Source organism: Vulpes lagopus, chromosome 6 (genome assembly GCF_018345385.1).
Source record: "Vulpes lagopus strain Blue_001 chromosome 6, ASM1834538v1, whole genome shotgun sequence".
Classification (NCBI taxonomy): Eukaryota; Metazoa; Chordata; class Mammalia; order Carnivora; family Canidae; genus Vulpes; species Vulpes lagopus.
Genome location: NC_054829.1, coordinates 104456499 through 104481080, shown reverse-complemented (window position 1 = coordinate 104481080; position 24582 = coordinate 104456499). Strand labels below are relative to the sequence as shown.

Here is a 24582-nt window from a genome sequence, read left to right as displayed (position 1 = left end):
ATTAACATGCTTAATCATCTCTCCTGGAGGCTTGCTGTGGGATTTGGAGTCTACCTACTGGTTTTTTGGGGGGCATCTGTGGCACAGGCTAGGCTGGTAATTTTTGTGGTGGTATTTATGTGAAACTGATTTCCACTAAGTAAATGGTGTAAATTTTAACCAAAGGCTGTGATGTTCCTGCAGGCAGAAATCCTCATTCTAGCCCCGGGCCTGTGTTCCCTTTCTAGCACACACTAGGCACTCCATAAACATAATTAATAAAGAAGGCCTGCCTCACACACTACTCTTATAGCTAACCTGACTGCATGCTGTGTGAACGTGGCAGTAACAGCCACAGGTTTTGTACCTCCTTTGACTCTGGACCAACAGAGACCTTGTCCTACTCCTATCTCCCATTGAGATGAGCAAAACAGCTTTATCAGCTTAACCACAACTATATTAATGAAATGATGTTGACTTTATAACTAGGGCAAAGTGCTTCTCAACTTCAGAAAGTTTATGGAAGAAACTCAGGACAGGGTACGTGAAGCACACAGATACAAGGTTAGAAGTCAGAAAGTACTCTAGGGAAAACGTCTGCCCCAATCATGATACACAATTACACATGATACAATTAATATCATCCACATAAAGAGGTCACAGAACTCAGGAACGAAAAAGTGCTAAAGCACACAAAATATTCAAACTCACTAGTAATCAAAGTAGTACACTCATTAGAATAAAATAGCATTTTGCCAAGAAGATGACTGGCAAAAGTTTTTTTCCCCCATTACTAATATTCAATGCCATTGACGATTCAGACACACATATGTTCTCAAGATACTGGTATGTAAATTGTAATGTAAAGAGACACAGTCTCTCAATAAGGCAATTTAATTTTATGTACATTTTATACTCATTTATTAAATATATTTTATTTACTGCACTATGTGCCAAGCATTGTTCTATGTACTTTACAAGTATTAATCCATTTACTCCTATGATAACCCTATGAGACCAGCCTATTATTACCTTTACATGGTGGAGAGGACACTAAGGCATAAATAGGTTAAGTAACTTGCCCAAGAACACACAGCTAACAGGTGGTTTAGATTTGATCCCAGTTACACTGGCTCCAGAGTCCATGATCTCACCCTTTTTATACTGCGCTCTCAAGAAGTCTATGAAGAAAGACACATTCTGGGCACATCAATGTCATTCAGCTATGTTGAGCGTTGGTCCACTGTGATCCTCTAAGCCAGATCCAGGCCCCAGCCGGCTTCTGTACAGTTCCACCACAGCGCAGCCACGCACCCCCAATGCGAGGGGGCTATGGTGCCCCCTCCCCCAACAGCAGACCTGAGTAGGTACAATTGAGGCTGTGGATGCTTAAACATTACTATCTGGTGCTCTACTGGAAAGTATGCTGATCCTTGTTCTTTGTGGTTGCCTTATATTTGGGCTCTTCATCGAGAACCTACATAACTGACCCAAAAGCTTTAGGTATCACCCAGGAAAGAGTCTGAAATGATATAACCAGGCCATTTTATGAGATCAGAGTTCCCCTCCCTGTACCTCCCGGGGCCACTCCAATGGAAGAATGGATCATTACCCTCCATGAGTTAATGACTGTGCTGCTAAAGATAATCATTGCCTGTCCCTGCACTTTTCACCTTCTTATCTAGCTTCTGATTTGCTACACACTGATGTTCTTTCTTTTACCATTACTACTTTCTGCCACTAACAAAGCACAAACCAGTAAGAAATAACATCTGGTTATTGATGTGAATTTTGTTTAAGTGCAGACAATTTAAAACCACAAAACAAAAAGAAAGAAACAGTGTTAAAAAATGAGACTCCCTAACAACGCTACACTCCTGGACGGGGGGTTGGTTTGGGGGGTTGGCACATGAGTCTGCTCTCTCAAGCTATGTAGTCCGCACCGACAGATGACTTACTCAGATGTTACTGAACAACAGGAGTTTCTGTAGGTTCTGTAGGTTACTACAATACTGTGAGTTCAATCTGGAGAATATTTTAGAAAGCAAAAGCATACCGTAAGAAGAACCACAACTACTGAAAAAGACTGTGGTCACAAAAGTAGATGCCTACTTATAAAAATCTGTTAACAGCACAGCACGTCACAACTGCCCATTTAGGAAGATTACCAAGTCATGCAGAAGTGCAGTGCTTAACTTTTGGGAGGACTAAAGAGGAACTAACAACAAATGGAGACAGAAGGGGATCTACAAAGTAGGGGACTGCAGCTGGGGTCATTTCCCATATAACAACTGAGTATTGCCAAGAGGAAAAAAAGCCTGGAGGCATGCTTCCCACTCGGCTATGCTTCTTAATGAAAAACAAAACCAAACCTCAATGCCACACTCCCTGAGAAACAGCTTCATTAATCCTACCTAGGGGAGCGGCTCTTCCTGTCTCTCTCATTTCCCTAACCACCTGTTGTGCTCTTTCCCAAAGTGAGGCACTGGTGTTCAGTTTGTAATGCTGTGTCCACCGCACTGTGCCGACGCAAAGACTCCTTGGCTCCCCCAGGTCCAGCAGAGGCTGAAGCCAATGGTGTAACAAAAACCACTTAGGGAAACACAGCAGCCCATCAACAGACAAAAGCCAAGACCCAGAGAGAAGTTTTCTACTCAGCTGAAGCTCTGGCTCTATTCAGAATTCGAACTACCAACCTGATAGCCCTGGGAGAGGCTTAGGGTATGGCTCCCCTGCTGGCAAACTAAAAAAGAAGCACAGCTTGCTCTTTACAGCCCCCAGACAGGCCTGAGGTGAGGGTGTCCCATCTTTCACATCTTCCTATGGAAGAATTCTACCCCAAATAAGTCAGTTCTAAGGAAAACCACCCCCTTCCAGAGGTACTTATACTCTACCTTACAAGAAACAGGATGCTTTCCTAGGACTTTGGTGAAGTCTATCAGAGATTCATAAGTCTTCTGGCTGGTCATTGGTGTTTTAATGACCTGGAAATGCAAAGCAGAGAATTATGACCAGAATTAGCAAACAACTGCAACACAACGATTCAAGAAAACACTGATGTGAAAGTGTCTACACAGAAGGTGGCAAAAATCATCTGCTTCAGAATACAAGGATCTCAAGCCAGAAACAAAGAGCTGACCAAAATGTCCACTTTAAGACAGTGAGGTACTACAAAATGTATAAGATCAAGGCTTAAAAAATAAACGTGTAAAAAATAAAATAAAAATAAAAAATAAACGTGTATGTGTGGAAGAGAGTTTTATAGGCCTTGTCCCCAAGACAGACTGGGGTTCAAATATCCATCACACCACTTACTGGCACAGTGATCCTGGGCAAGGTTCTTGAAACTGAAATGACACTGAATTCACTCCCTCCACCTCAAAGAACCGAGGTGAGGGGACAGTCAAATTAGATTAGGAGGTAAAGCATTAAGTGCAGCTCCTAGGAGGTGTACAGTGCTCGGTAAATGCTGTCTTTTCTTACTGTTTTACTTGGTATTGTTAATTTATTTCATGGAAGTAACTGGATGTCTACTGACTGTGACAACACCCCTTCAAGTACTCTGCCTGGAGTGCCAGCTTCCCCTAGTCTAGATGAGGAGAATGTGTCCTAGGAAAACAGAGTGATTTGCCCAAGTCACAGGTCTTCTGGACATTTTGATGAGTATCCCTCCCATACTCCACCCTCTCCCACACAGATTCCCTAGAGCCCACCAGCTCCCTTTGCATCAGAACAGGCTTATCCCACAGAAGAAGGTTTTCATTTCTAGCACACCTGCCAGGCACCTGGGGAAGGCTCCTGGCAGCCCTCTGGACCCATGGTGCAAGCATGCAGGCAAGAGTACAGCTGCTCCCCGCTCCCCCATGGTGGCCCATTGGCACTCCAGGAGGTCATCTCCCCCACCCCCACCTGGCAGTCAGCCCCCAGGACACATTTAGAGAATTCAGCGGTCAAGAACTAGATTTTGGTAAATAGAGACCCAGGTGAATTTGAACTTAAGTGTATCTATAACTTAAATGCCAATTAAGGAACTTCAATGAGAGTCAAAGCAAATTGGCTTGGCTTTCCCATTAGACCCTTTATATGAGATTAGACAACTCAATCAACCCCTGTGCCTCACTCTCTACTATGAAACAGGGATAATGATACTTGATATATCCTCCACCTTGTAAGAGGTCTGTGTGGCTTAATAAGCTAGTAGTGTCTGTGCAGGATGAAAGGTGCTATATAAATGAAGAGAATTATTACCATCCATCTTTTAATGTGATCACAATTCGGGGTGTGTGGTATGTTATAATACTAAGGGAAGTGAATGAGCAGCACAGAAAAAGGCACCACAAACATGGGGATGAGGAATGGGATGAGATAGACCAGAAACTACTCTGCAAACACCATAAATCAAACAGCAGTCCAAGGGTTATCCAAAAGGAAGTATAAAAAGGTCTCCAATAGAACCCCACAGGTTAAACTAGAACAAAGGCTGCTAATTATAAAGTTTCAAGTATAATTTGTTGATTTAAAGGAGTCAGCAGTAAAGATTTTTTAAACAGAAGGATGCACATTTATTCATCCACTTAACAAACAGCAACATACTACAGATACTCTGTTTATGGTTCCAATATAGTCTGAAAAAATACATCTACACATATGTGTGAGTCTTGTCCCAAGTAAGGAGAGCTGCTCAATTTAGGATATGATTTATTTTTGTGCTCACCACCAGCGACACATATGTGAACACCTAAAAATAAAAACTGAATAAAGAGCACTTTTTTTAGAAAACATTTTCTAGGGACGCCTGGGTGACTCAGTGGTTGAGCGTCTGCCTTTGGCTCAGGGCGTGATCCCAGGTCCAAGGATCCAGTCCCACATCAGGCTCCCTCCAGGGAGCCTGCTTCTCCCTCTGCCTCTCTCTGTGTCTCTCATGAATAAATAAATAAATCTTAAAAAAACATTTTCTACAGAATAGTAAATTTGCTAAGCATTAGCTGTTAACCAACATGCTACATTTCCAAAAACATAAGATATTAGATAAACACAGTTGAAAACAACATTAGAGTTTGAAGTGAATCTATACAATGTGTCTTTATCTCCAAAATACTGGTACCTGACACAGTAACTAAGGAAAGTGACTAGTCCTCAAGCACTGAAATTTTGAAAATTCCATTCCACTTCTTTACTCTTTTTTGCCTAAGGATAAATGCAGTTTTTTTTATTCCTTGCACCACCACCCCCCTTCATTCCTCAATATCTTCAAAAACATCCTTAGGAAGGGAGAGAACATTGGAAGAGGCTGAAGAGCAATCTTAGCAGAATAAATAAATTCCTATCGCAGGTCAGAGCTGTCTTTGAAAGGAAACTAAGGAAATGCAGTCATAATTAAAGTGGAGGCGAATGCTTATGGGAAGGGGAGGTGCCTAGGGCGTGTGAGATGAAGGATGGAAAAGGCTGGCAGGAGAAGGCACCAGTGGAGAAAGCAAACCCTGGGACTCTCCCAGGGAGTCCTGGCCAATCCCCGGAGGTCTGCTTGGCTCCACATCCCCCACACTTCGCACGGCAGTAACTCTTCAACCCCAGAATAAATGCTACTTTAATAAGAGCTGCTCCTCAGACCCTGTAATTAGCCCCGTGTAAAAGGCAAGTTGCCACATTTCAGGTGCAAATTGTCTATGTGACTCGTCTCTCTGTACCCAAGTCTCCAAGCAAGCAGAAGCAACCCAGAGATCACTGGGAGCCCACTCCCCTCCGTCTCAAGGGTCTGCGCTCAGGAGGTTCAGGCTATAGGGAGCTGCTTTAATAGTTGGGATGAGAACACAAGGGAAATGTGCCTCATCTGGGGACAATAAATACTAAGGCCCTGTGACCTGAGCCAGAAATCAACCCAGCAATGCTGGACAAGGGGGTACAGTGGCTCCTATGTAAAACCAGGCTGATAAAACTCCACTTACAGCCTAGAGCAAACTGACCTCACTGAGACAGTATAAACGTGTGGCTCTGCCCTCTGTGGTCTCATCAGCCAGTGGTCTGTACTGCTGTCTTCCTACTCAGGTGCCTCTTCTCTGCACTGCCCATCACATACGGCACAAATACATAAATGACATTCCACAAAGTTAGCAGCCCTCCTGGACATCACTGGTCAGACCACTGGGCTGTGAAGAGACAAAGTACAAAGGCCTTCCTAGATCTCAGGTGCTTTCTTCTGGCTCTCAAAGGACAGAGAAATGCTGTGGCCTGAGAAATGCTAGCCCAAAGACAACCTTCCACCCTCCTGTTAAAATCCACCCAAAGCAATCCCCAGCACAAAGGGTATGACTCAGGGAGCAGGACTGGGAAAGTTGGCAGGGCAAGCAAGCACACGCAACACCCGCTGACCTCCACAAGCTTCATCAAGGGCACTGGGTTGAAGAAATGGAGTCCGGCGAATCGGTCCTGTCTTGTGGTAGCATTGGCTATGTTGGTGATCTGCAGAGAGGAAGTGTTGCTGGCAAAGATGGTGTGTCTGTGGAGAGAAAGATGGTGAATTCATGGAAACAAACAGGACTATTCTGGATGCGATGCACAAGGCCATGGCCTAGCATCCAGATCTGTCATCTTGACTCCTAAAGGAAGTGAGGGAAAAGAGATCTTCACACAAGAAGCTGAAATCAAGTGACTAGTTTCATTTAAAGTTTGAAATTTTGGGCAGCCTGGGTGGCTCAGTGGTTTAGCACCGCCTTCAGCCCAGGGCATGATCCCAGAGATCCAGGATCGAGTCCCACATCGGGTTCCCTGCATGGAGCCTGCTTCTCTTTCTGCCTGTGTCTCTGCCCCTCTCTCCCCGTGTGTGTCTCTATGAATAAATAAATAAAATCCTTAAAAAATAAAGTTTGAAATTTTAAATTAGGTAATTTAAACTCACCTGTTTCAAAGGCATATTTAATCCTACCAGTCTTTCATTTATTTTCAGGAGCAACATTTCTCCACTTTTATTAGTTGATTTTCATGGTATGTGGGGGAAAACGGAGGCTGCTACTTAGTCGATCTCAGTCACAAAATGAAACCCTAAGTGAGCACGGATTAATGAAGGAAAGGATGCACCACAGACCCTCAAAGTTAACAAGAGACCTAAGTCATTAAGATCTTTTCCCCTCAAGTGAAAAGCCTTAATTTTCACTAAATGGGAATTAAACTGAAGACAGAAGAAAGCCAACATGGTCCAGAAACAGTTTCAAGGTTGCACAGGTAGATCTGGGGAAGGAAGGATACATGTACATGGTATCTTGATAGTTCAAGATAGTCTGCTTATAAGATATCCCAAAAAAGCAAGGGTGCCTGGGTGGCTCAGCTGGTTGAGCATCCAACTCTTGATTTCGGCTCCGATCATGATCTCAGGGTCCTGCAATGGAGCCCCACATCCAAGTTAAGATTCTTTCTCTCCCTGTCTGTTGCTCCCCACCCTATTCACTCTCTCAAAGGAAAAGAAAAGAAAAGAAAAGAAAAGAAAAGAAAAGAAAAGAAAAGAAAAGAAAAGAAAAGAAAAGAAAGAGGAAAGAAGGAAGGAAGGTATCTCCTTAAAAAAGAAGTACCATCTTTTTTTGTGTACATAATATTTATTTTTCAAAATCTGTATTGACTGAAAACAAATTCAGTTTTTAAAGAGCACAGGAAAGTGGGGTGCCAAAGGCATTACAGGCACAAAGACAAGCAAGACTTCTAGGCTTTCCTATAGCGCCACCTTGTGGGTTCACATACATAAAACAGCCTAATGCTAATTAGAACCATACTGGCCGGATCAGTGCAGGAAGGGGAGTGGTCCCTTACTGACCAGATTTGGGGGTTCTAGCTTACCCAAAAGGCAATACTACAATCTGCCTGAAGTCAGGGGTGAGTGGGAGAAAAAAACACAAGTGAGGATGACATAAGCCCTGTTCGGATGCACACCACAGACCACAGCAGCAGGGCCATGGGGCTGCCCCAAGGCTGTGCTGGCAGGGGCTGTTAGACTCATAATGTGGTACCTTTCAATAGAACAACTGAAGGGTGACTTGCATGCAGAAAGGAGATATGCAGGCACACCAGAGAGCACATTTCATTAAAGGACATCAAAGCCCAGTCCTGAGCGTCTCCAGTCCAAGGCACTCCCAGTATACATGTTAGCAGAAGGGGCAAGATGCTCCTCACAGACCTCTACCTCCCCCTCTCCCAGTCAGCTGGGCTGGCTCTGCACCCAACAGCTCTCGCACTGCCTTCTTCCCACACAAACACAATGTTTGTTGTGACATATTAAACCTACTGGGTTGCCTTATCTTCCATGAAAAAGTACACTCACACGTTTTCCTTGGAACACTGGACTCTTGGACAGTCTTTGGTTCTTCCCTTTCTGACACTCAGGTACCCAAAACACTACTTTCTTCAATGTACTAACAGACAATCGACAGCACAAACATAGTGATCATCAGCAACGTCCCCAAGCCTTAGTGTGGAGAACTCAAGCGAGGCTGGCAGGGAGTGTGGCAGACAGGAGAGGAGAAGGACAGGACCCAGCTGGCGCTCACTGTGGACCTGGGCCAAGCTCTTTGTGTGCCTTCCTCAGACTGCAGCTAGGAGAGTTGTGTTCCTTTCCAGGGTGTCAGGGCTGCCGTCAGGAACATGGCCACTAGCCTAACGTACGCTCCTCTCTTGTTGCAGGAGTCACTACAGAACGTAACAGTCAAGGATATCTCAGTGGAGCTACTTAAACAAACAAAACACAAAACTTAGTAGGTGTGCAATAAAGGTGGTGGTCTAAAATGAACACAAGAGTATAGAGAAGGGACAGCTGATGGCCAGAAGCAAGGTCACATCTATGGTGTGCCCTTTCCCGTGTCACATCTGTGTGACATAAGCCTGCCTGAAAGTGCCTAGTACAGTACCTGACACACAGGAGGCCCTCAGGAGATGGAGCCAAATTAAATTAACATCCTAAACAACTATGTAAATAGATACCGCTACCCCTATTCTGCAGAGATCACTAGGGGAACTAGTCTTGAGAGAGTTAGAGCTGGGAAGGTCTTGGAAATTATTCACTCCTAAGTGCTCATTCCAATTAGAGGGGAAAAAAACTGAGGGCCAAAAAGGCTTCATGACTAAGGACAGAGAGGGAAGAGGTGGGGACATGGCCCCAGGCCATCTGACTTTCCCCTAACAGTCCTTGCATTACTCACACTGACACGAGGGCAGTCTGACCTGCTACTGTCACTAAGGAATGACCAACATTTTAATAAAGGCCAATTTACTTGACTAAACCTCTCCTGGGGTGGAGGGTGCTGTTATTATTTCTGAGGGCTCCCTGCTCACTGGGGAGCCAATATCCGTACCAAAGAGTTTTCTGTTTCTGCAGTCCCTAAATGTCAACATAAAGAGCATAAGCACAGTCATCAGCAGAGTGACATACAGGTGACAAACGGGTCTCTTCTTTTGTCAGGGACAGGGCTTCTCCAGACACCAGGCCATACATCTATGAGGGCTGACATTCCAGCAGGCTGGCAGGCAAGTGTCCCTCTTCAGCCACTCACTGCTCACTGGCTGCCTAAGAATTACTTCTGTCATATAATCTTATTCTGACTCAGTTCTAACCAAGAAGGGTGAAGTGTGGCTAATGGCTAACCAAGCCCCAAGGAGAGCACGAATAAATCAGCCAGGTGTCACAACTGCCAAAAGCCCAAAGTCAAATACAAAGGAAGACTTGGGACTCTGTGACCAAAAACTCGCTGCTGCTCATTGGCACAGCCAGTCCTGAGTCCCAGGCACCCGTATGCCTAACCTACGTGGGGCTGACTCTCCCCTCCCAGCTTTTGCCAGGAAGCCTGGAAGGAACTCAATGCTCCTGTAATGCTCCCAAGTGTTTTGACTTAATCCAGCTACAGCTCAAAACAGGATAACAAAGGGACTTTGTGTAGACAGGAAGGCACTCCCTTCAATGGCACCACTCTGTATGTTCCACTCAAACTACTCTGAGGTTCCTCTGCAGACATCTGAGGACATGCCCAAGCCTCTTCATCCTCTGGCCTGGGAAAGCCCATGGTCCAGACATTGCAAGAGACAGAAAACTGTCCCTGAGAGGACCCTCCACTTTACTGTGGGAAATTCCACCCTCATTTGGGGACAAGAATCAGATGAAGGCGGCCCAAGCCTTGGGAAGCAGTCTGGGAGCGGGTGGATGGAGAACAGGGGAAATGGTGTCAGATCTTCTGAAAACAGCTTTAGGGGAGCAGAAAGAGAAGTGGGCTTGGTGTCAAAAGACTCCCTCCCGGGAGGAAAGCCCGAGCCCAGGGATGGAGCCCTCAGACCCAGCAAGAACACCCAAGGGTCACGTACTCAGAGGCAAATTTGTCCAGCCTCTTGAAGAGCTCGTTTTTCGCCTTCAGATTCTCCACGATGGCCTCCACCACCAGGTCCGTGCTATGGACTACGGATGCCGCGTCTGTGCTGGTCGATATGCTGCTCAGGGTCTTCTCCACAAATTCATCGCCCGCCTAACGGTGGAAGGAAGAAGAGAGCACTCACTGGACCCACCGGACAACAGTGCATGATCTGCTGCTAAGGCAGAAGGAGAGAGGAGGGTGAGGACAGGCGAACATGTCCCACATGGAACCCAGAGCGCCCAAAAATTCTGAGAAATAAAACTCCCCACATATCTGCTTAGGGACGATGGCATCTCACATACTTCTAAACACGAGGGCAAGAATCAACTGGGAACATCCCAAATGCTGGTTAACAATTCACTGCCGTGTACAGGCCATAATCCTTCACGCTCTCTGTCAGCTCGGCTCCAGTTACTACAGGGTCCTCTTGAGGCACCTGTCTGGGCCTGCAATCTATCTGCCATCTCCATGCACAGCTGCAGGAAATACGTCCTGAGATGTGACCTTCCAGCAAAGAGTAAAAGCTTAGTTCACAGCACCACTCAGTCTGAGAAGTGGTGCTAACTATTCTTCTCTACTAGAGGCGGACAAGAGCTGAGTTAAGGGCAAGAGAGGGTGAGAGCACTGGACTTCGGGGTCATTCTGCAAGAAGTAATCGCCCATCACGGGCCAGCTACGGGGCTTGCAAAAACACATCACACACAGCCTCTGCTCACAGAGAGCTCGCAGTCCCACCTCCATCTGACCTGTGACCCCAGGTTTCCACAAATAGACCTCAGGGCAAAAGACAGCATCTCTATCAACTGCCATTTTATCTCAAATGGAATCTGTGCCTGGGTCATCAAAAAGGTCATCATCAGGAAAGGCAGACAAAACCATCATGGAATAAAACAACTCCTAGAGCTGTTCAGCAGAAATATACTGTAACATGAGAGGGCAGTTTAGATTTTCTGTTGGCTGTGCAATAAAAACTGAACAGGTAAAATTCATTTTATATAATCCAATCCATCTAAGGCATTACAATTTTAGCATGTAATCAATATAAAAAGCATTGAAATATTTTATATTCTTTTCTCTTCTCAAGTCTCTGAATTCTGGTGTCTGCTTTGCAAGCACAGCATACCTTGATTCACACTAGCCCCACAACACACGCCCCACAGCCGCCTGTAGCTAGCAGCCGCCGTGCTGGTTGGTGCAGAGCCAGTGCTTAAGGCTTGTCAACCAGAGCAAGCTGGAGCTCACACGTCCCTCCCTCCACCCACATCCCCGGCCAGAGATAAGAAACACCGAGAGAGGACACTCCTGAGGAGTCCCTCGTCAGGAGGTGGGCATCTTGAGCACGGGCACTATTTTTTATTTATTTTTTATCCTCAGGGCCTGTGCCCAAAGGGGAAAAGCAGCAGAAGTTTGCAGAGCAAACAAATGAAAAATGCAGATTACCTGGGTTCAGACTCACTCTGTCTTCCGCTCCAAACAACAGCCCAGGGCTCTTAAAAATCTCACCTGCCTGGACCCTCATCACAAAATGCCCTACCTCAGGTCCCCCTATTATTAAGAATATGGGGGGACAGGTGACAGAGATGTTAATGTGCCTGTGAAGGAGAGGGTAAAAATTAGCTCCACTCCTGCCCCTTTAATTTTTGAACAATGACTACATATTAAGAAAATACAAGTCAAAACTACAGTGAGATACCATGTCACCCTGATGATGGGTTATTATTATGAAAAAAAAAAAAAAAAAGAAAGAAAGAAAACAGCAAGTGTTGGCCAGGATGTGGAGAAATAGGAACCTTCATACACTACTTGTAGGAATGTTAAATGGTTTAGCCACTATGGAAGACAGTTTGGTGGTTCCTCAAAAGCCAAACACAAGACTGTCATGACCCAGCAATTCTACTTCTAGTATATACGAGAAAGAACTGAAGGAGGAGTAGACAGACAGTATATCAACACTCACTGCAGCATTATTCACAATGGCCAAAAGGTGAGAACCCAAGTGTCACTGACAGATGAATGGCTAAACAAAATGTGGTTGGATACATACAATGGAATATTATTCAGGCCGGAAGAATGAAGTTCTGATGCATGCTATAAACTGGATGAACCCTGAAGACAGTACAACAAATGAAATTAATCAGTCACAAAAGGACAAACAGCTTGAGTCCACTTATATGAGGTCCCTACAAAAGGCAAATTCAGAGACAGAAAGTAGATTTGAGGTTACCAGGGGTTGGGAGGAGGAGGGAATGAGGAGTTACTGCTTAATGCGTATAGCGTTTCTCTTTAGAAAAATGAAAAAGTTTCGTAAAGAGTGGTGATGGTTGCACAATAGTGTGAATGTAAGGAGATCAATCTTAAGCAACTTTAACAAGGTGGCAAAGGTAAACCACAATTCACCTGGTTGACTTCCTCAGTATTTCGAATTAAACATGAAGGTCCAATAAGAAAGGGTCAGTAAACCAGAGTTCCCCACCTTCTAGACATTCCTCAAGCTCTCATATCCCCTCTGCTGGTGGGGAGTGAGAATGACACTCTGTATTCTCTGGTAACTACATTACCAATGCCTGTAAGATATTATCTAAGCAATCAGAATTTTCTATCTAAATGCAATGTTTATTGTATCATTCTCTTTTTAATGTGTAAGTACCAAAATTCTCTTCCTATTTCTGCTCTCTTCTATCAGTATGACAAAACAGGTGATCTTCAATCCCAAATTCTCAGGGGACAGAATGAGTTTACTACCCGCAGAAACTTTCTCCCTGCTTCAAAACCTACCCAACAATATGGTTATTTACCTCTCCTGTTTTGTACTCAGTTCCTCACAGAACATTCAGGGATTATGTTATTTATACTGGTCTAAAGTTATGGGAAAATGAGCTTTACTCAACAAATTGAAAAAGCAAGCAAAGGCCACCAAGAGTGTTATGTTTGGAGGACTGCTCTTGAGGTCACATAAAACAAAAAATTACCTTGGGGTTTTCTGCAAACTTCTTCTTGGCCACTCTCCTAAGGCTTTCCTCAATCCCCTTCTTAGATTTTGCCAGTATGTCCTCTGTCTGGTCCACCAACACTACTGTGTGGCCAGTTGCTGCAGCAACCTAGAGTAAGAAAGAAAAAGGAAACATAAAAGTTAAAAAAAAAAAAAATAGAGTTTTGTATTTCATACAAACTCTGCCTCCATTCTCTTTAAAATACCAAGTAAACATAATAAGCCAACATCAACTGAACAAACACTATTTGCCAGGCAAATAGTGCTCTAGAGCCTTTATACGGAAGACAGATTCTCAAAAACACCTTATAAGGTTAAGTATGTGCACCATCATCACACAACAGGTAGGCAGCAGAGCTGGGATCTGAATCAAGGCTTTGAAGGCCACACTAGAACTACTCTCCAACTGTTCAACAAGGGAGCCACCAGCCACCTGTGGCTATTTAAATTAACGGAAATTGAATAAAATTAAAAATCCAGTTCCTTGGTTGCACAAGCCATATTCCAAAGTGCTCAATGGCCCATTCAGAGAGCACCTATCCCCCACCCACCATCTTTTTTCCTTAAAACTGGAGCATCCTGTGCAGCTTGACTGCTTAGTTCATCTCTTCTGTAATCCCTAAACCAGTAATAGGCAAGACGATGATGATGGCAAAAAGATTCTGAGGACCAGGACACCTGCAGGACTCAGTCGGTTAGGCATTGGACTCTTGGTTTTGGGTCAGGTCATGATCATGAGACTGAGCCCGCCATGTAAGGCTCTGTGTGGAGTCAGCCTAAGATTCTCCCTCTCCCTCTCCCCTTGCTCATGTGTGCACTAACTGGCGCAAATATTACTATTATTACTCTCAAATAAATTAATTTTTTAAAAAAAGATTCCAAGGACTATTTAGTGACACAACTCCCATGAACATAGGTTGGTGGTGATCAGCCAATTTAGAAGAGCAATTCCCCAACCTACCTTGGCTGAAATTCTGAGGGTACATTTAATGCAGGTGCCCGAAGTTCACCTGAAGCCAGCTTAGTTTAGCCACATGTAGTGATAAGTCAATCCCTTTTTCATCACAATTTGCCAACATCTTTGGCAAGGACTGTGGAATACACTGTGTGGCTAAAAGTAGGTCACTGGGTTACATTACAGGTAGGCATTAAACTCAGTTCAAGCCATAAGTAAGAAGACAGACGTGGCCTACCACAAACATAAGTATACAGGATGCCAGCACAATTGAGATGCCGCTCAGGGTCCAAGAAGACCCCCACAGAACCAAGGCTCTAAAATTTCTGTTGATCAACAGCACACAGGAGATGAACAGGTTGGCTGAAATGAATCTACCCAGAGATGACAGTAAGAAAACAGTTCTAGACCACTGTTGTGATGCAAGATTTTTGAAACCAGGCAACCAAAATTCCAAACTGAAAACCAGAGACAAAAAAGTAACAGAAGAACAAAACTCAAAGGCAAAGAGGTCCAAACCCCTGAGCCAAGACTTCCAAAGAACACTTGTAAAAGCGGTAAGATGGGGTTTACGTGGAAGCTAATTACAACAGCACCTCTGGGTTCAGCCTGAGAAAGCTTCCTACCGAGGCTTCAAGTCTGAGCCTGTGGAACCTGTGGGCAGGAGAATCAATACCGCCAGTGCCCCAGAGCCTGCCTGGAAACCAAGACAAGAGAGCACCACACGAGGACAGGAAGATCTGCTAAGCACAGCTGGGTAACGAGAATCATTTTGATAAAAGGACAGAGGCATCCAGTGAACTTGCCTGGCTGGCAGAAACACAGGCTGCAGGCAGGCAGCGTGGCCCACGTAAAGCACCCATCAATCCAGAGCAGGCTTTCTCCCAGAGTAACAGCAGACTGAGGCTCATCTTGCCAACACCTCAAGTCACGTGGCACAAATTTGAACCCCTCATTAATTCAGAGTGAAAAAAAAGCAAGAGCAAAATTTAGAAACTCTGCAGAAAAAGCGACACAACAGGCCCAAGACTGTTATCTTTAGAAAGGCCCCGGGCCTTTGCAGAGTTTCCATCCTTCCCTGACAAGAAGGGCTCGCTGGACCTGAGACTGCTTAGGGTCTGCGGTTTTTGCTGAACACCTACCTGCTTTCCTTCTAGGGGTCAGGAATTCTGCTATGTGCCAGGCAGAGAGTACCTGTGTGACCAGCCCCAGTAACAACCCAGGGACCTGGGTCTCTGATGAGCACCCCTGGAAGAGGTTTCACATGTGCCATGACAACCTGTTGCTGGAGGAACCAAGTGTGTCCTGTGTGACTGCACAGGGAGAGGACTCTGGAAGCTTGCCCCTGCTTTCCTCCAGACTTTGCCCCTTGCACAGTTCTCTCTGTTGTTTTTGTTTTGTATCCTTTTGCTGAAATAAACTGTAGCCAAGAGTATAATGATATGCTGGGTCCTGTGACTAACTCCCCAAACCTGGAGGAGTGGGGGCATTTGGTGGAGGAACCGGACACAGAAACTAAGACAACAAATCTCAAATCCCAGATGCAGCTGGAGATGAAAGTAAATTACTTTGAGGCAGGCACCCCTGGGGAGCAACAGCTGAGGGTAGATGTGATGACCACTGATGGGGCACCTTTCTTGCAAGGTGGGAATGAGCAGAGTACCAGCTTAGGGATCTCCCTTTTTTTTTTTTTTTGGCTCCTCTGAGAGTTCCTGTGGAATGACACAAAGTCATTTTTACTTTGTCCCTCTCTGTCTCTGACCTAGATCATCCTTTGAATAGGCCAGAAAGGATTCCCAGATTTCTACCTGCCTAGGTCCTGGTCTACTTTCCCCCCCTCTTTACCTCCAGCAGGCATCACCCAGGCTTTTTTTGCTCCTCAAGGAGTTAGAGATAGCCATAAAGAAGTGGGGTGTGAGGGACAAGTGAGGGGCGATATTACCTTTTTTCCAGAAACCCACTTTCAAAGTTAGTATATCATGTTTGGTTGGGAGTCATGGGGCATTTTTGGTTATGTAACAGATAAGCCACAATGCTTTCCTTAGACAGTTGACACTTGAACAGCTTGGGGTTAGGGGTGCTGACTCCTTCTGCCTCGCCCCCTGCACTATTGAAAATCCACAAACAACTTTTGACTCCCTCAAAACTTAACTACTGTTGACCACAGGCCTTACCACTAACAATCAATTAACACATATTTTGCGTGCTTCACGTATTATATACTGTATTCTTAAAATAAAGCAAGCTAATCAAAAGGACAATGTAGGGGATCCCTGGGTGGCGCAGCGGTTTGGCGCCTGCCTTTGGCCCAGGGCGCGATCCTGGAGACCCGGGATCGAGTCCCACGTCGGGCTCCCGGTGCGTGGAGCCTGCTTCTCCCTCTGCCTGTGTCTCTGCCTCTCTCTCTCACTGTGTGCCTATCATAAATAAAAATAATAAAAAAAAATTTTTTTTTTTAAAAAAAAGGACAATGTATTTACAATTCTGTAAAAAAATAGGGTTGCCTAGGTAGCTCAGTCAGTTAAGCATCCGACTCTTGATTTCAGCTTAGGTCATGATCTCACAGTAGAGACATAGGTAGAAAAGACATTCTTATTTAAACCCAAAGTGGATATGGTTAGGTCTGAATAAAGAAAATATAGGCAAAAAAGAGAAAATTAAATTTGCCTTGAAATATTTACTATTTTATGAAGCAGCTTTAGTGCAGGTCACAATTTGAGTAGAAACAAATTAACATTACAACATAACTTCAGGTGATTGCAAGTTATAGCAACATTTTCATTCTACCCACCTGCATAGAGCAACGCACCGTGATGTTCCAGTCCCCTGCAATCATTTATTGCACACATACCCTAAGGACACCAGGTCAGCAGTATCTTGAGGGCAACTTCAAGCCCTCTTTGTCTTTGCAACTCTAAGTGCCTGGCCCATAGTCAGCACTTCAATGTTTACTTTTTAAATAAATGAACCAAAAAACCAACAATATTAGATGCTTAATAAAATTTCCACATGATGAGTCCAATGTTCTTTGACCGTATTTATCTACTCTAAATGGGGTTGGTATTCATTCCTCTCAACTGCTGTTATGTCCAAATTGTTCAGCACTGAGATAGATTCAGGGTGCAAGCAGTCTATCCCCCTGCCCCCATGAATTCTAGGTCAGACCTGAAAAGCTGCACGACTCTGATCATCTCAATAAGCTGAGGCAGTCTTAAACATGGCTAGACAGCCACAGGCCACTTAATAAAGGCCAGCTCGTTTCTTTCTAAATTATTAATGCACCTGTCTTATTTCTCCTATGAGATCCCGGAGAGCTGGGAGAGCTTCCAGAAGTTAACAGTCTCTACCAACAATTATCAGAAAGAACAAAAGCCCTTAAAAAAAAAAAAAAAAGGCCAAATGCAGCAAAATGAAGAGATGCAATGTACCAAGCATTTACTATGTGCCAGGCACATACTTTGCATTTTCCAACGTTATTTCTGATCAGTCCAACAACCCTGTTGAAGCAGACATCATCTCTGTTTTGTAAAAGAAGGAATTAGAGAGATTGAGTCACTTGGCCCAGTATCACTCAGCTGTTAAGCTGTGAAGCCAGAGTTCAAATTCCAAGGCTGCTTGGCTCCAGAAATTTTCTTGTAATCTAGTTAGAGGAGTACAAGGAATGCTGTCATATTTGCTGAGACAACCAGATTTCAAGATACAATAATAATAGCATTTTACAAAAATTGCTTACTTTTTTGTATTCTCCTTCCCCCATGCCTTCTTTAGTAACTCTTATGGATTTGGTGACATCTATAAAAATTCCTCTTAAATAACATGTCAGTTCTTCCCCAAACTGGAGTCCTAATACACTTACGCAGTCCTTATGAAAATGGCAGCACAATTTCATTTTGTAGATGAGGTAAACTGGGGCTTAAAGAGGCTCAGTAACTTGTACACTATCCCATGGTTAGGGTTAAAAAGTGGTTTATTAATAACACACAGAAGCAGCCTTCAGTTCTATCAAATCACATTCCTATTCATGTAGGACATGTATTCATGACTGAATACAGTCATATTCACAGCAAAAATGACCGGATAAACAAGAACATCCATCCAAACAAAAGACATCTGCCATGTGAGCACTAAAGCCTCAAAAGACACCTGAAATACCCTATGATTCTAGGACAGTTCTCAAAGTGTGGGTTCTGGACCAGCAGCACCAACCTCATCTGGGGAGGTGTTAGAAATGCAAATTCTCAGACTCCACTCCCAATCCAATATATCACAAACTACGGGTTGGGGCCAGAATTTTAGCAAAGCCTTCCTGTTGATTCTGATGCTCTAAGATCCGTGCTCAAATCTGGTCGCAGATTAAAATCAGCCGGAGAATATTTAAACCAACCAACGTCCGAACCTCATCTGCAGATACCCTAATTTATTTAGTCTGAAGGCACTGAGATTATGACCTGAGCCAAAACCAAGAGTTAGATGTTTAACTGACTGTGCGCCCTCAGGCGCCCTTCCCTTTTAAGATGTATTTATTTTAGAGAGAGAACTCAGGAGCACACACACAAAAGAAACTCCCTCAGATGATCCTAACAGTGTACCCCAAGTGCTAAAGTGTCACTCTAAAATAAAGAACTTATCTACCCTGGTTCCTATCCCCACCCACCCCAGCCCTTCTGGATTGCCAACTATCTCCTCAAACCACTGAGTTCCCTAGCGAAGAAATCCCTTGAGAAACTCCACAACAAACCGAAACCTGAGTCCACAGAGGTTTTTCCATCCCTAGTAACTACAGTTTAGAACACTTCCTATGTGCCACACATCAGGCCTATCCTATCTCATTTATTTAACCAATTCTCAAGTATCAAATGCCAATTTTAATAAGGTGTCACTTTATAGTTTTATAGTTTATTCTCTTGAAGGCAATTTATGAGATTAAAATCTGCAATAAGAGCATATAAAATTATTATTTTTGACATTTAGAACAGGAAATTATCATTATGCAGCTACCACTACTCCCACAGTGAATTACTGATCCCAAGACAAGATCTAGGCAATGTAAGTATCTATATCTTGAGCATTCTGCTAACCGCTGGGAGGCTCAGTTCTTCAGCATTCAGAGCGCTTACATCTTTACCAACTGCTAGTAACCATTCTATTCTCCCACTTCTTTTCAGAGCCTCAAAATCCTCTTTTCATAATGACTTTAGTTTGAAAAACAATGACCTCATCTAACCTTTCTGGAATCATAGTATCTAATATTAAGAAGAAGGTGTGTATAAAAAAAAAGTTACAAATAAAAAAAAAAAAAGCGCTACACCTTTAAACTGAAACACAGGGATCCCTGGGTGGCTCAGCAGTTTAGTGCCTGCCTTCAGCCCAGGGCTTGATCTTAGAGACTCGGGATCCAGTCCCACGTGGGGCTCCCTGCATGGAGCCTGCTTCTCCCTCTTCCCTCTGCCTGTCTTCCCCCCCCCCCCCCCCCCCCCCCCCCGTGTCTCTCATGAATAAATAAAATCTTAAAAAAAAACAGTGTTGACACTTGGGGTTCAACAACATTCCTCTTTCAGTCCCACAAAATAATACACTAGTAGTGTAGGGGCACATTCTTCAACAGCAAAAGCCTCCCAACTGAGTCTCCCCACTTTAAATTCATCTCTCCCAACCTTAACAGATGTTTGTTTCATTTTCTTAAAGTGCAAGTCAAAAAGTCTCCATGGGTTCATGTTTCTTCCTCCACTCCAGTTCTTTTAGCTTCTTCTTTTGACCTTAAAATCTCTTTCCCATCTAGCCTCTCTTTCTTATAAGAATCATACCTAACTGCTGCTGAGGCACACTTCTCTCCTATGATCGATACGGTGGTTCATGGTTGTGGCTTTCCAGTTACTCTTTCCCAATGAAAGCGGTGAGGTCTTCATTCATGGCTTTCAGTTACACTCTGGTTTGAAGGCTAAGAGCAGAACAAGACTGCTGTGTTGCTCTTGGACGCGAAATAATTGTACTGGGGTACACAAACAATCTGCACAGTGGGAAAGCCTTTGAGAATGGTCTGGGTGAAAAATGTAGGATTATTAAAAAATGCTTTCAACAAATGACCAAGTCACAGACAAAAAAACTTGGCTTCTTAGAAATGAGCATTCTTGATCCCCTCCCCAACACCTGCGCTCCTGCGCTCCCCTATGAATGGAGGGAACTACCATTTCAAGCACCATGCTGGCCACATTTCCATTCATTCCTTAAACTACTGCCTACCACTAACTCAAATACCTATGTTGTTTGTGCCTCTTCCAGACTCTGGGATGAGGTAGTGAACAAAACAAATTCCCTACTCTCAGAGAGCTTTCACTTGTAAATTACCCAATTTCATCTTCATAACAGCCTTGAGCATTTAAACAATAAGCAAGCTGATGGTCTGGAGATGACTAGGATTTGAAGGTAGGGCTGTCTGCATCTGGAGCTCACATGCTGGCTATTCTTGACACAAAAGGCATGGCTGGGCCTAAGGGGAACAGTCAAGACCGTTCTGAGCTGGGCAAGAGCTAGTCCACCTGGAACTCAATTCCCAGCTGTGAGATGGGAAACATTCCATGACCTCTGTGGGCCATCTCCTGATCTAGGGAAAAACAGGGCAACAAGGTTGTTGAGAGGATTAAATGAGTTAATGTATGTTAAACACCCAAAATGGTACCTGGCATGTCACAGTAGCGTATCATTTTTACTCTAGGACCTCCCTTCCACCTTATTTGACAGTCTGAGGCCTAAACTGGATCCAGGTACAGCCTCCTAAGGTAAATCATTTTATTTTGCTTGTGTTTTTATACCTTCTGATCCCAAGACTTGTGCCCTTTCTGGTTTTCATTTTCAGGTTTTCCTTTCTATGTCCTTCCATTTTTACAAAAAGACTGGGATCTTTCTTCATTTAAGAAGAAAGTAAGGGGCACCTGGGTGGCTTAGTCAGTGAAACATCCAACTCTTGGTTTCGGCTCAGATCATGATCTCAGGGCTGTGGGACTGAGGCCACATCGGGCTCCTGGCTCAGCAGGGTGTCTGTCTGCTAGAGATTCTCCCTGCCGCCGCCCCCCCCCCCCCCCCGGGTGTGCACGCGTGCACTCTTGCACTCTCTCTAAAATAAATAAATAAAACTTAAAAAAAAAAAGTGGGGAGGGAGCACCTGCAAACTTCCTTAACTGCCTAATGCTGGCCTTCACTTCACCACCAAAGTCCTTCAACTACTGGGCGGCAGAGCAGCATACAGAACACAAGGTTTAGAACTGGACTTCCTAGGTTTAAATCCTGGCTTAGCCACTCACTGCATGACTTCAGGCAAGTTCTTCAGCCTATCTATGGTTTCCTGATGTGTCATGAGGGATTACACAGTATCCATCTCACTGGACTACCGTGACGATTAAAGAAGCAAATGCATTCCAAGTGCTTAGACCAATGCTGGGCACACAGAAAGTGCAATGATGCTTGTTAGCTGCCACTCTGGTCACCACACTTGGTGCTTCCACCTTCTCCCCAGCCATACAGTTCCTAAACCCTAGGAGTATGGTTTCCTCCATCACCACTGCTGTACAAAATTACAGCTAACTTATCTGTGGTCTTCTAATTGCTAAAGCCAATACCTGTTCTTTGACTTCATCCTTTACTTTTTCCAGAGCCCTATATTCGGCCAACTACAGCTTATTTTTTAAACTCTCTCTTCAATTTCTTTCTCTATTTCTTATCTCTGCTATTGGCCATATTGACTTCTCAATCTTCTCAGCCTCTAAACAAAGGTATCTTTCAAGGTTCTGCTTTCAATATTCTTTTTCTGTCTCTCTTTTCCTTCTGGAACCTCAAACATTCTCATAATTCCACCTGTGCCTACAACTAACATTCTGTCCCCAGTCACCATCTTGACCCTAAAACCAGTTCTCTTTGACCTTCATTAATGGTACCATTCTTCTGTCAGTCACAATTTGCTCTACAACACTTTTTTTCTTAATCTCAACCCTTAATTACTGTCCAAGAAAATCCTAGCCATTATTCAAGACCCACTTCAAATGCTACCATCTCCATGGAGCCTTTTTCCAAATGAATGTGCTCTTTTTTGTTTTGAAACCTCAGAGCTAGATTTTTACTGTCTTACTCTACTACTTTATACCAAAGTAAACTGTCATTTGGATGTTTGTCTAGCAATCTCTGCTCCTGGATTGAAGTTCCTTAAGGCAGAAACTGATTTTTTCTTTATGTCTTCCGGTATTTATCACAAACCTTGCACATGGTGGCTATCCCCTAAATAGCTGCTAAGTACTAAATGCTTTGGAGTATAGTAACCTGAACCTGTACTCTTCTCCAGCCACACCACACTTCTTCCTCCTCCGTACCATTTCACTGGTTCATACCCCAGCCCAGGTGTTTCCCTCCACCATGATGCCCCCTCTCCCTAACTACTGCTTGGGGGACTCCAGTCATCTTTTATAATTCAACACAGAGACTATTTCTCCATTGGCGAAAACTTTCCCAACCTTTAACCTTCTTGGCACTTCTACTAATTTACAGATACAAAATATCTTTCATGTAGGACTCCAAACATTGAATGAAAAAACACAGAGCTGCTGTAAGCCATCAGTTATCAACCGCTGCTCTGTTTTGTAAAGGCAATGCAATCATCAGGATATGAACACACAGATAAATCAAAAACAAATTGGTCATAGGCTATTTTATGTTGTAAAAATCTCACATAGTTCAGAATAATAGTCACTAACCAACCAGTACGTGGAAGAAATTCCAAATGTGAAAAATAAAAGATAAATTAGATAAGGAAAAGTTGAGCAACACCAACTTTTAATGATGATCTCAACATAATACCTAGAGACCTTCTCAAAAGAGCTGTTGCATCATCCACTTCAGAGTCTGAATTTGCTGTTACCCCAATACCAACACAGGGTGGTTCTGGCACACTCCATCTGTAGTCCAACCAGAATTTCCAGTAATGGCATCTGGGTGGCTCAGTCAGTTAAGTGTCTGACTCATGATTTCGGTTCAGGTATCAGGGTCTTGAGATTATGACCCGTATCAGGCTCCATGCTTAGCATGGAGTCTGCTTGAGATTCTCTCTCTGTCCCTCCACCCACTCTCTCTCTCTCCGAATAAAAAAAAATCTTTAAAAAATATTTCCAGGGATCCCTGGGTGGCTCAGCGGTTTAGTGCCTGCCTTTGGCCCAGGGCACGATCCTGGAGTCCCGGGATCAGGTCCCACGTCGGGCTCCTGGCATGGAGCCTGCTTCTCCCTCCTCCTATGTCTCTGCCTCTCTCTCTCTCTGCCTCTCTCTCTCTATCATGAATAAATACATAAATATTTTTAAAAAATAAAAATATTTCCAGTAAATATAAATTTCATATACACATACGTAGTACAATATATACATATGCCTTTTTTTTTTTTTAAGAGAGAGCGTGCAAGCTGGGGGTAGGGGTGGGAAGGTGCAGAGGGAGAGACTCTTAAGCAGGCTCCACTCCCAGAATGGAGCGAGACTTGGGGCTTGATCTCACAACCCTGAGATCATGACCTGAACCAAAATCAAGAGTCATATGCTTAACTGACTGAGCCACCCAGATGCCCTTATACATATACTTTTTAAATATCCCTTTTTTCTTACCATAGAAGATGCATCATATAGATCAGATCATATCTTATATATTTAAAAGTCTTACCTTAAGGTATTTTTTTAAGATTTACTTACTTATTTTAGAAGGAGCATGCATGTGCACAAGCGAGCATGAGTAGGGGGAGCAGTGGAGGGAGAGGGAGACAACTGAGCCACCCAGGCACCCTTACCTTAAGGTACTTAAACCAAAACTTTCATCTGTATCAGGTCACATTCCAGATATGACAAAAAGGCAATCTATCTGCCTTTTATTAATTAGCTGTTGATGCTTGTATTTCCTTCTCTGGACAATGAGCTCCTCAAGAGCACCAACCACATATTGCCTTTTACCCTCCCCAATCCCCAGCACATGCAAGACACTTATTAGTATTTGTGAAAAGAACACATGAGTGACAGATTTATTTCTAAAAAGCCTTAGTTTGAAAAAAAAAAAAAAAGCCTTAGTTTGTAAATTATCTTAAGGCAAAGTTCTCAAGAAGTCATGACTATAGAAAGTGGCTAAAGTTAACACAAGAAACAACAGATGTTGGCAAGGATTTGGAGAAAGGGGAACTCTTGTACCCTGTTGGTGGGAATGCAAACTGGTGCAGCCAGTTTGGAAAACAGTATGAAGTTTCCTCAAAAAGTAAAAAATAGAAC

General features: G+C 43.8%; 1 protein-coding gene across 1 annotated transcript in view; it reads right to left on the bottom strand.

Annotated features, from left to right (window-relative positions):
* HADH (hydroxyacyl-CoA dehydrogenase) overlaps positions 1 to 24582 on the bottom strand; it is a 44544-nt gene that overhangs the window by 8749 nt on the left and 11213 nt on the right. Inside the window, exons 2-5 of the mRNA XM_041758732.1 lie at positions 13328 to 13456; positions 10312 to 10469; positions 6349 to 6475; positions 2874 to 2963 (exon numbers count right to left, since the gene is read on the bottom strand). Coding sequence (XP_041614666.1) covers positions 2874 to 2963; positions 6349 to 6475; positions 10312 to 10469; positions 13328 to 13456 — 504 coding nt within the window. The remainder of the gene's footprint in view (positions 1 to 2873; positions 2964 to 6348; positions 6476 to 10311; positions 10470 to 13327; positions 13457 to 24582) is intronic.